Source organism: Bombina bombina, chromosome 5, assembly GCF_027579735.1.
Source record: "Bombina bombina isolate aBomBom1 chromosome 5, aBomBom1.pri, whole genome shotgun sequence".
In the NCBI taxonomy this organism is placed as follows: domain Eukaryota; kingdom Metazoa; phylum Chordata; class Amphibia; order Anura; family Bombinatoridae; genus Bombina; species Bombina bombina.
This window is the reverse complement of record NC_069503.1, coordinates 508840553-508852659: the sequence shown is the minus strand read 5'-3', so window position 1 is coordinate 508852659 and position 12107 is coordinate 508840553. Positions and strand designations below refer to the sequence as shown.

At 35.2% G+C, this 12107-nt stretch overlaps 1 protein-coding gene across 1 annotated transcript in view; it reads left to right on the top strand.

Annotated features, from left to right (window-relative positions):
• Positions 1-12107, top strand: part of POU6F2 (POU class 6 homeobox 2) — a 675911-nt gene that overhangs the window by 663052 nt on the left and 752 nt on the right. Inside the window, exon 8 of the mRNA XM_053714422.1 lies at positions 4182-4350. Within this exon, the coding sequence (XP_053570397.1) occupies positions 4182-4350 (169 nt within the window). The remainder of the gene's footprint in view (positions 1-4181; positions 4351-12107) is intronic.

The following is a 12107-nucleotide window of genomic DNA, read 5'->3' as shown; positions in this document are numbered from 1 at the left end:
CTTCAAAAACTGTAAGTGGATCTTCGGGGGTTAGTGTTAGTTTTTTTTAAGGGTTTATTGGGTGGGTTTTATTTTTAGCTTAGGGTTTTGGGCAATGTAAAAAAGCTAAATGCCCTTTTAAGGGCAATGTCCATCCAAATGCCATTTTCAGGGCAATGGGGAGCTTAGATTTATTTAGATAGGATTTGATTTGGGGGGTAGGTTGTGTGGGTGGTGGGTTTTACTGTTGTGGGGTTGTTTGTATTTTTTTTTTAAAGGTAAAAGAGCTGATTTCTTTGGGGCAATGCCCAGCAAAAGGCACTTTTAAGGGCTATTGGCAGTTTAGTGTAGTCTAAGGTTTTTTTTTATTTTGGGGGGCTTTTTTATTTTGATAGGGCTATTAGATTAGGAGTAATTCGTTTTTATTTTTGATAATTTCTTTTTTTATTTTGTGTAATTTAGTGTTTATTATTTTTTGCAATTTAGATAAATGTATTTTTTTAATTGAATTTATTTAATTTTATTGTAATGTTAGGTGTTAGTGTAACTCAGGTTAGGTTTTATTTTACAGGTAACTTTGTATTTATTTTAGCTAGGTAGTTAGTTAATAGTTAATAACTATTTACTAACTAGTCTACCTAGTTAAAATAAATACAAACTTACCTGTGAAATAAAATTAAAACCTAAGATAGCTACAATGTAAATATTAGTTATATTGTAGCTAGCTTAGGGTTTATTTTACAGGTAAGTATTTAGTTTTAAATAGGAATTATTTAGTTATTAATAGTAGGTTTTGTTTAGAATTATTTTAATAATGTTAAAGTTAGGTGTGTTAGGGTTAGACTTAGGGTTAGGTTTAGGGGTTAATATATTTATTTAGTGTTAGTGATGTGGGAGGCCAGAGGTTTAGGGGTTAATAACTTTAGTATAGTGGCGGTGGCGACATTGGGGGCGGCAGATTAGGGGTTAATAAATTTATGTAGTTGGGGCGGCAGATTAGGGGTTAATAAGTGTAATGTAGGTGGCGGTGAACTGCTTGTGCAATGCCACCCCCCTGCAGATTGGCCGCTAGCATTTGAACGGGTTGATTTCTGTCCGCAGCCTCAGAGCAGGCAGACAAGTTATGGAGCAGTGATCTTTAGACCGCTGCTTTATAACTTCTGTTTCCGGCGAGCCTGAAGGCTCGTGCGGAAACAGGGGCATCAAGCTCCATACTGAGCTTGATAAATTGGCACCCATATAGAGTAGACTTGTGCAGCTGCGAAAAAAGTCGGGTGTTAGTTTTTTTTTTTTCCACTTTTTTTTCTCCATTGACTTCTATGGGGGAATATGTGAACACACACACAATGTTGTTCAGATTTTTGCACTAGTCGGGTTACCGCTTGTGCAAAATAATGTTTTTTTTTAACTAGTAATTAGAGTGCAACTCAGCTAGCACAAAAAGCTTAACTCTAGCGGAGTTTTGCATTTGTGAAAACGCAATATACCACGCCACTTGTAATCTAGCCCATTATCTTTATCACCCCCTAGTGTCCCAAAGCAAGCAGAGTTGCTTCTGTTCCCAACAAGTTTAAGGAAGTTTACTATGAATTCAGTGAAATCTCATGAGATCACAGTAAAGTGTGACTTCAACACTGATTAATAAACTGCACTGAATGTATATGAAGGGAGACAAATTAAGGTATGGGCTTCTGTGTCAGGAATAGGTTTAAATTTCTTTTTTGGCATCAGAGGTCACTCCCAAAGGTGTGGGAGTGACTTCTGGTGCAGCTAGCTGAATAAGGCAGTGATTTTTAACCTTTTTTTTGTCGTGGCACACTTTTTTACATTAAAAAATCCTGTGGCACACCACCATCCCAAAATTTTAAATAAAATCACACATTGTAGCCTAATACAGCATATATATATATATACACATACACACAAACACAAACATACTGTATGTATTGTGCTGTTATGCCATGCCTCCTACAAACTACCCCTGCATCGGGAGTAAAAAACAAGCAAAGTTTAAAAAATATGTCACACTGTTGTTAGTCTGCCGTGGCACACCTGAGGATCTCTCACGGGACACTAGTGTGCCACGGCACACTGGTTGAAAAACACTGGAATAAGGGTATGGTGTGAAAAGGGTATGGGATAAGAGTACAAATAAAGGGTAGTAAGCAATTAAGCTAATTGGCTGCTGTTTTTTTTTTTCCAACATGCAGCTGAAAGCAGCTAAAGTATAACTGTTCACAGAGCACTTACTATTGTGAGCTGAAGACATTTTAAGGCAAAAAAACCTTCCTTTTTTACATAAAGATGTTCAGGTGATATTTGCTTTTCAGATTTTTACAGTTATACTGCATCACATTCCAGTGATTTAGCAAATGGTTATTATGTCCCTTTAAATAAAATATTTTACCCTCTTCATGCTGTTAGGCTTTTCCATACTGCCGGGCTTTAAGGACGTTAGGACGGCATAGAACGGTCTAACGTGTGTGGCTCCCTGTTCCCCTCTTTGTTAAAAAAATCTGGTAGATCCAACGAAGGCAGTCCCCTCAGGAGTCAGTTAGCTCCATTGGAGTCATGTGATTGCAGCAACGAACATGTGACATCCTGTCTGCACTGTTCTTTACTTTATTAACTTGGACAATTGCATTTATCCTGAAGGGGTTAAAAGGGGTAATGGAAAATATTTCCTTTTAAAACTAAAATTCAAAGGTTGCTAGGAAAGCATTTTTTTAATATATTTGCTTTAATGTTAAAGGTACAGATCACTGGCTAAGATATTTTCATAGACTTAACCCGTTAAGGTCCAGGAATTTCAGACAAAAACATACTCAAAAGACCAGAGCATTTTTAGCATTTTTGTATTTTTTATTTTATTTACCAAAAACTATATCAAAACTATATATTTTTTTTTAGTAGAGAACATTTTGGTATATTTCATGCCACCATTTCTCTGCCAAATGCAATCAAATTAAAAACAATTGTTAACTTTTTCACAAACTTTGGGGTTCTCACTGAAATTATTTACATATCACGTATGCAGTCATAACACAAGTGGTTGAAAAAGCTTCTCTGGGATCCCCTTTATTTAGAAATAGCAAATATTCATAGCTTTGCTATTGGCTTTTGGTAATTAGAAGGCTGCTAATTGCAGCAGCGAACCACACATTTGAAATTCCTGGCAGTGAAGGGGTTATTAAGACAGCTTGTAAGTTTAGGTATAGTGTAGAGAATGAGATTACCCACCCACCTGATACCTCCCACCCCCTGATCCCTCCTAAACAGCTCTCTTCCAAACCTCACCCCCCACTGGTCACCACCATCTTAAGTACTATCAGACAGTCTGCCAATGTGAAGTTTTAGGGCATTTTTTTCCTGCAGTGTACCCTCATACAGTTACACCCATAATAACACTATCTAATAAAAATTATTACAAAAAAATATTACCCTCCCCTCCGTGATCCCCCAAACAGCACTCTTAACACACACCCCCTCTAACTAGTATCTGCCATCTTAGGTACTGGCAGCTTTCTGAAAGAACTCAGTTCATATACATTTTTACCTTTTTTTATGTATTTCAAAAAAATAAAAATAAATCAACAACATTTTTCTGTAGTGTAGCAGCCTCCCCTCCCCCCTCAAAGTGATGTTCTGTAGGGCCCCCTCTCCCAACACATTTTCTGTAGGTAGTGGATCCCTCTCTCTTTCCCTCCATCCCTCTCGCTGTGTAAATGTTTAACTGCAGTGTAGTGGTCCCACCTGCTCCCTCCCTCTCTTGCCCCCTCTAACGATGGGCTGCCCACCCACCTCTCACCTGACCCTCCCATACCACAAACTAATGCAGAGAGGGACATAGAAATAGCGCAATCTCGACGTTGTCAGCAAGATTGCTGCAGAAAGGGCCCAGGACAGCAGCACCATAGAAGGTATTGCATTGGTCCTTAAGAGCTAAACAACGGCACTGGTCATTAAGGGGTTAAAAACAAAAATAAGACACTTAAAGGTACACTGTAGTCAAACATTTGCTATCACAGCATATGAAACTGTAATTAAACAAATGAAGGTAGATAAAAGTGCTAATGTATTATAACATTTTAATATTACACTGTTGTTTAAACACTGCAAAAGGGTTAAACACATAGTTGAAGTCTGCTCCAGAGCATTATTAAGACAATAAGGATTGCTATAACTTTATATACTTTTTACAGATCCTCAAACTGCAAGTGGAGAGGTTGATGGAGTAAATCTTGAAGAAATACGAGAATTTGCTAAAGCTTTTAAAATACGACGCTTATCACTTGGCCTGACCCAAACTCAAGTGGGCCAAGCATTAAGTGCAACAGAAGGCCCAGCTTACAGCCAGTCTGCCATTTGCAGGTAACCTATAACATCATTTTCATTCCAATCTCTGCATGTTCTGCATGATACTGTTTGTTTGTTAATTGTCTTTTAGCTATTTTCTTCAAAATAAAAGGCTTAAAATATAAATGCCTTTTAATATGCTGCCCTTTAACTGTCTATGTAGTATTTAGTTTAATAAAAGTATTTTAGAAGAAAAAGATCACAAAACTATTTTTTAACAGTAAAGAGATCCAATTTGAGAAAAGTGCAAAGCTGAACAGAGGTTAGCTGACTAGAATTCTCTGTTTTTCCATGAGAGCTACATTTTGCCAAATATGAAAAGCAGGGTCAACTACCAAAAACAGAGACGGAGTACATATTTGCTCTATGAAACTTTATACGTCCAATTTACACTTATTGCAGCTAAATTTGTTTTAAGAAAAATATTTCAGTGAAAGACAAAAATAAACAAGTACAATTCTGATTTCACTCGCCTTTTAATAGAAATTTGTTATAACTGCAATAAAAGTTGAATAAAATAAAAATGTTATGCTTCCCCCCCAAAAAATTAACCTACTGAATAAGGTCGTTCAGCCATTTTTATAGTTGTAGAGTTTAAGTCCATTAACTCCTTTAGTGTAAATGACATTTCAGGACCGTTTTCTGCTTTACCTGCCTGGTGCAGAGGCTACGTTTATTCTCTAGAGGGACTGGAGATCCCTTATAGTTCACCTGTATTGCCACATTACTGGTAATGTGTGGTGATATCATCATATTATGCCCGATTTCACACACAATTTGGAAGTGTTCAGGGGCAGGGGCCACCTTCATTGTTTGTGATGTAGGGGTTCTCCTCTTACAGAAGTTATATCTCAGCCCCCATACTTTATAGAGTGACATGGAAACCCTCATTTGAAAGAGGATAATCTCCCTTTTCAAATGCATATCACCTTCAAAGGATCACCATAAACACAACAATAATTCACAGCAGAGAACACTGGTGGATTTTTGGTAAAAACAATCAACATTACGAGATCAAGTCAGTTCAGATCCATTATATTAATATTAAACAATTCTTTTAATTAATATTAAAAAATAAAGAAAAGAAAATAGTGGTATAGTATTAAGTATAGCAAGTCAGTCATCCACAAAGTCCTACTTGCCACTTCAAGTTGCATGATCTTCTACTGACTTTCTATAGGTAGGACTAAAGGCTGGATGATCTAAAGCTCTCTGCTCTGGCAAGATAATCTAAGATGAGATAAGAGGAGAGATACGTATATTACAAAATGATACGCAACCCCCCCCCCGAAAGATTTTGTGTGATTTCTTTCCGAGCCACAGATCATCAGGCCCTTAAAGAAGTAACTATAGCAAGCTTCATGTGTGAAGCTATTTAGAAAAAACAAGAGGCATCATAACAAAGAATGAGCTAATTAAATAAAGTTAATAAAACACCCCCTTGTAATTGTTTGCATTTAAAAAATAATATATTATACATTAAATTAAATATATAAAATTAATTAGATGTTTGATAACACAGTATTTGTTAGTGTATATTATAATTTAATGTATAATATAATAATGTTACATTTAAAATTGAATAGTGTTAATGTATTATATTTTACTTCAATAATTGAATTTGTCTTTTGCTGGCTAATGTCAATTTGGTAAGTTGGTTTCAGAATCACTTGAAACTGATCAGATTCTTTGCAGCCAATCAAAATCAGTCAGCTTAAAGGACCAGTAAACACAGCAGATTTGCATAATCAACAAATGCAAGATAACAAGACAATACAAAAGCATTTACTCTGAATTTCAAATGAGTAGTAGATTCTTTTCTAACACATTTTAAAGTTATGTATATTTCCACTCCCCCTGTACCATGTGATAGCAATCAGCCAATCACAAATGCATATATGTATAGTCTGAGTTCTTGCACATGCTCAGTAGGAGCTGGTGACTCAAAAAAAGTGTAAATATAAAAGACTGTGCACATTTTTTTAATGGAAGTGAATTGGAAAGTTGTTTAAAATTACATGCTGTATCTGAATCATGACAATTTAATAAAACCTGAGTGTCCCTTTAAGCACGTTGGATGAGATGTCAGTTAAAAGGACATGAAAATTTTTTTTTCTTTCTCTTCATCATTAGATAGATCATACCATTTTAAACAACTTTTTTTTTAACTTTTGGCCAACTCCACATTGCCAAGTTTAATCACCTTGACCCAACTTTTTTCCATTACATAGGTTGGGAAGTTCGTATTTAAAGCTTTGTTGCTTATTTAAACCAGCAATCAAATAACTCTTCTGTTTCAAGTGATTCTGATAACTTCACGAATAGTAATATATAGGGAAAGAAAAATTAGTGAGTAACAATAGGTAGAAAGAGACAGGTAGAGTTTGAAATATAGGAAGAGCACACAAAGAAACTGGAAAACTCAAAGCAACTTACTCAAAGTGAGAATATGGATAATTATACATAACACATGTGACGTGGAGGAGGAAAAGGTAACGAAATATGGGGGAAGGAGAAATATATTATTAGTCAAAAATGATGTAGAATATAAAAGAAATGAACAGCGTATTTTTACCATTGATTTTAATTACTGCCAATTACAAAGATGTTTAACCATATATTGTCCAGGTATAACACAACTTCATAAAACTAATGGCAGCATGTGTTTACCTGACATCTTCATTAACCCTTTGGTTGCCAGAGAGGGCTAACAACTATCATAATAAATGCAACCAGATGTAACCAATATAACTTCCCAAACAAAATTAAATAAATAAGAAAAAATATATATATTTTAAGACAGGCAGCTGCAGACATGTTGCGTATTTGCATGAATATGTGTTTATGCATGAAGACCCTGAGGTAAGATGTTTTTTTATCCTTTAACAAAACCTTGTTACCTCAGACCCCCCCCCCCTCCCCCCACTTTCCATAAGAAAACAGGCAACAGAATCTTAGCTCATTTAAGTGTTTTTTTTTTTTTATGGTGATCCATGGAATTCTCTGTCTTTTTATCAGCTTTTATATTTTTAATGTATTCCCTGTAGAACAGAAGTCTACTTTTCCCGCAGTTTAAGACTAAGGTTATAAATAACATCAGTATGGGGTACTGAGCTTGCCGCTCACATTTTGCTCAATGATTTTCCATAAAACCCATTGATTGTTGTTAAATACAAAACGCTCCATAGGATCCTCTCACTTCTATGACATCCCCTACTGTTTTTTCTTATAAGATACCTCCCTGTAGAAAATAACCTTTATTCAGTCTATACAAGGATACCACTGCTGGGAAATTTGTTTCATGACTTGTATATTGTTATACCAAATATCATGTAGTGAAGAATCAACACAGATAAAGACCTTCAATGATATGAATTTCTACTTTTCTTTTTGTTTGCCAATAATTTTGCACTTTATCTATATCATACTCACAGAAAAAAAAATCTTAAACGGAACTTTGATTGCTCTGTTAAGATGCTAATTTGAATTTAATTGCAAAGCATTAATTACTCAACCTATATTGATGATGAAATTACCCACCGTAAATCTATTGCAGTGCCTAGGAAGCGTCCATGTTATTCAAAAGATCAGATACTTGTTCCTTATTATACAGTTTTAAACTAATATCCTAGTTTGCACCAAATAATGCTTTGGATTTCTTCAACATTTAAACTAATAAACATTCTTCAAAACTAGTTATAACTATCAAGTATTAATCAATAATATATTGAAAAACTATTGATTTTGGTTTAAAATGTTCTCTTTTTTAAAAATTTACACTGCAATGACAAAAAAAAGGCATGGAACTTGTGGTCACTTCATACAGGATTTTTTTTTTCCATAATAAGGTTAATTTAAAGCATATAACTGTTTTAACCTGTGGCAAGGAGGTTAGAGTCAGATGATCAAGGTTGGAATCTCTATGTTTTAAGTTTTATTATGGAATGCAAAGCAGCAAGAGTGTTGTGTGTGTGTGTGTGTATGTGTGTGCTTGTATGGGTGTGTGTGTGTCTGTATATTTGAGTGTGTTGTCTGTATATGTGAGTGTGTGTGTATATGTTTGTATAGGTGTGTGTGTGTGTCTGTATATGTGTGTGTTTTTGTGTATGTGTGTTTGTGTGTCTGTGTGTGTATGTTTGTATGGGTGTGTGTCTGTATATGTGTTTGTTTTTGTGTATATGTGTGTGTGTGAGAGAGACAGAGCGAGAGCAATAAATACATAGGGGCCGATTTATAAAGCTTGATGCCCCTGTTTCCGTGCGAGCCTTCAGGCTCGCCGGAACTTCCCCCCTCCCCCCCGCCCCGCAGCAAAAATTTGAAATGTGGTGGGCGGGAGCAGGGCAGGGTTTAGAAAATCATAAGACCAAAGTAATATAAATAAAATTCTAAATAAAGTCATATCTTTTAATACTCTTAGGCAGCAAATCAAACACAAGCTCAAACCACTGGTATAGCTATGTGAGCTCTGTATTTAATTAACCTTTGCAGAGACAGTGCTAAATATTTTTTATCTTAATTGGACATTTAATAATAGATTCTTTAAAACTGCTCTCTGCTTTCCTCATTAATATTCTAGATTCTGGCCTTTAAAGTTAGCAAAAATGCACAGTAACACACTACATAGCATACACTTACACATGCACATACACACACACTACATAGCATACACTTACATATGCACATACACACACACTACATAGCATACACTTACACATGCAGATACACACACACTACATAGCATACACTTAAACATGCACATACACACACACTACATAGCATACACTTACACATGCAGACTAGGGATGAGCGAATGTGTAAATTTCCGAATTCGAATGTTAGAACGATTGTTTTTACCGAAATTCGAATTATAAATCCGAATGTTGATAAGAACGAATATTCTTAAAAATTCTATAATCAAATGCTATTTACAGTTTTCGAATGTCACTTTCGAATTCAAATGTTTATAATTATATCGAATGTCCACATTCGAAATTTTGAATTTAACATTCTATTTAACAAATACTATTCAGAAGTTCAATAGTTCATAATAGGGAGGGAATCTAGTAAATTGATACATAATAGATACAAATATATAATTTTGAATGTTTCTATATAGAATATTGCATAATTCGAATATTACATTTAAAGAAAGCATTAGAAATACTATTACAAACATATAAATTTGAATTTTTCGAATTCAAATATTGCATAATTTGAATATTACATTTAAAGAAAGCATTAGAAATACTATTACAAATATAAATTCGAATTTTTCGAAACATATATTTTCGGATGTAATTGTAAAATTCGAAACCGAACATTCAAAAATCGAATGTTAGAATGTTATGTAAACATTCGAAATTCGATTCGAACAAACAAATGTATTAAAATTCGTTTCATTTTTCGAATATTGCGAAACATTTGCCCATCCCTAATGCAGACACACACTACATATCATACACTTATACAGGCAGATACACAAACACTACATAGCTTACACTTATACAGGCAGATACACACACACTACATAGCTTACACTTATACAGGCAGATACACACACACTACATAGCTTACACTTATACAGGCAGATACACACACACACGCACTGCTCAACTTATAAAACTGAAGGCCTGCTAGTATTATCACCAGGGGTAGACGTCATCACTACCAGGGGTTAGAGGTCATCATTACCTGAGGTGAGAGGGTATGCATCCTTCCTACTCCTGCTTAACCCACACACTATTACTTTCCCACAAGGAATCTAACAGGTATCTAACCCATTATTTTTAAATGCATGGGGCAATGCGGGACAGATGGCTAGCAACCCGGGACAGTGGGACAGACCCCTAAAATCGGGATTGTTGGGGGGGGTATGTATTTATACAATCAGCAGCTTGTTCCCAGTAGTACATTGTTGCTCCCGTGCCTACCAAGGTATTCTTTTTTTTTTTTTTTTTATTCCAGGAGAACAAAGTAAATTAGATAATAGAATTACATTGAAAGTTGCTTGAAACTGTAAGTTTTATCTCATTCATGAAAGAACATTTTTGGCTTTCCTGTCCCTTTTAAACATACACTTTTCTGTATTAGCTTTAAAAAGTGTGTTTGAAAAAACATTAACAATTGCATTTAAAGTGACAGTAAGAACAAATATGTTCCTGCTTTAATTAAATATATACAACCCATCTCCTCTCACTGACTGATGAAGGTATTGTTTCACGGTAGTAGACAGCTGGAGGGGGCAGTTTGGCTTCAGACTGGCTGTATGGCAGATTACAACAAAACAGTTTGTGATCACTTTAACTTCTCATGTCACCAGCCATAAATTAGCAAGGCAGTCCTGTTTTTAAATATATTTTGCTCTACCCAGGGGAAGGAGAGGGGTAAAAAGGGAAAGGAAACACTGTGGTAAGTAGTAGAACATTATGATCCCCCCATCAGTAACACCCATCAGCCCTGTAGTAAAGTTAATTTGTACCCCCAATTTCCATGGTCTAGAACTATCACCATGGTAACGTAATGAAGGGCTTCAGTTTTGTAGTCTAATGCTGCAAGTGTTTGTGGGTAATGTTAGTACCCATGGAGACAAATGGTAGTACAGTCATGTTTTAATGCATAATGCCAGTGATAGAACAGTTTTTTGTTTAAAGGGATATGAAACACCAAATTTTTCTTTCATTATTCAGTTACAGCATATAATTTTAAACAACTTTCCATATTTGTATTATCAAATCTGCTTCATTCGCTTTGTATCATTTGTTGAAGGAGCAGCACTGCACTTCTTGAAGATAGCGGAATATATCAGCTGAACCAATAAGAAGAGACATATATGTGCAACCACAGCTGCTAGCACCCAGTAATTCAATGCTGCTCCTGAGCCTACATAGGTATTCTTTCAACAAAGTATACTAAGAGATCAAATCAGATAATAGAAGTACATTGAAAAGTTGTTAAAAATTGCACGCTCTATCGAAATCATGAAAGAACAAAAATTGAATTTCATGTCCCTTTAAAACTTAATAAAACCTTGACTATGTAATTGAGGATGACCTCTTCACCAATAAGGCCTGTACCTTTAATTTTAAACTTTGTTATCAGCCTTTGACACCCCCCCACATTTTATGGCGTAGACAGAGTAGAGCCATGCCTGGTCCCATATACTGCACCATAATATCTTATTGGTACCACTGTCCCAGATAAGGTTGCCACCTGTCCCTTAAAATACAGAACACTTATAAGTTAAATATGCCGCAGGGTGTGCAGGGAGGAATGCACACCCTGCAGCATGTGTAACTCATAAGTGTCCAGGAAACATGGCTGAGGTGGCAACCCTAGCCAGAGCTTCTAGTGTTCAACCCATTACACAAAACCCAACCCAGACTGTGTTCCCATTTTACAAGCTCAGAATGTTGTGAGTTTGGCTTAAGTAAGCACAGTAAACACTGTATTCCCCACCCTTACCTACACTTTCTTAAAGCTTTTTTTTTCTTTTGAATACAGAGGTAAACACTAGATAATCTGCCTCCATAAATGATTAATTTGTTGAACTATATACACTTCAATCTCCAAATGCTATAGTTAATAACACACACACACACATATATATATATATATATATATATATATATATATATATATATATTTACATTTATTGATTAGTTACACCTGTAGATGTATTCTACATTATTATAAAAATATTATTATTCTGTGGCACCAAATATTTATTTTGCTCTGCATACAAATGATCAGAATACAGAATTTGAATAAATATA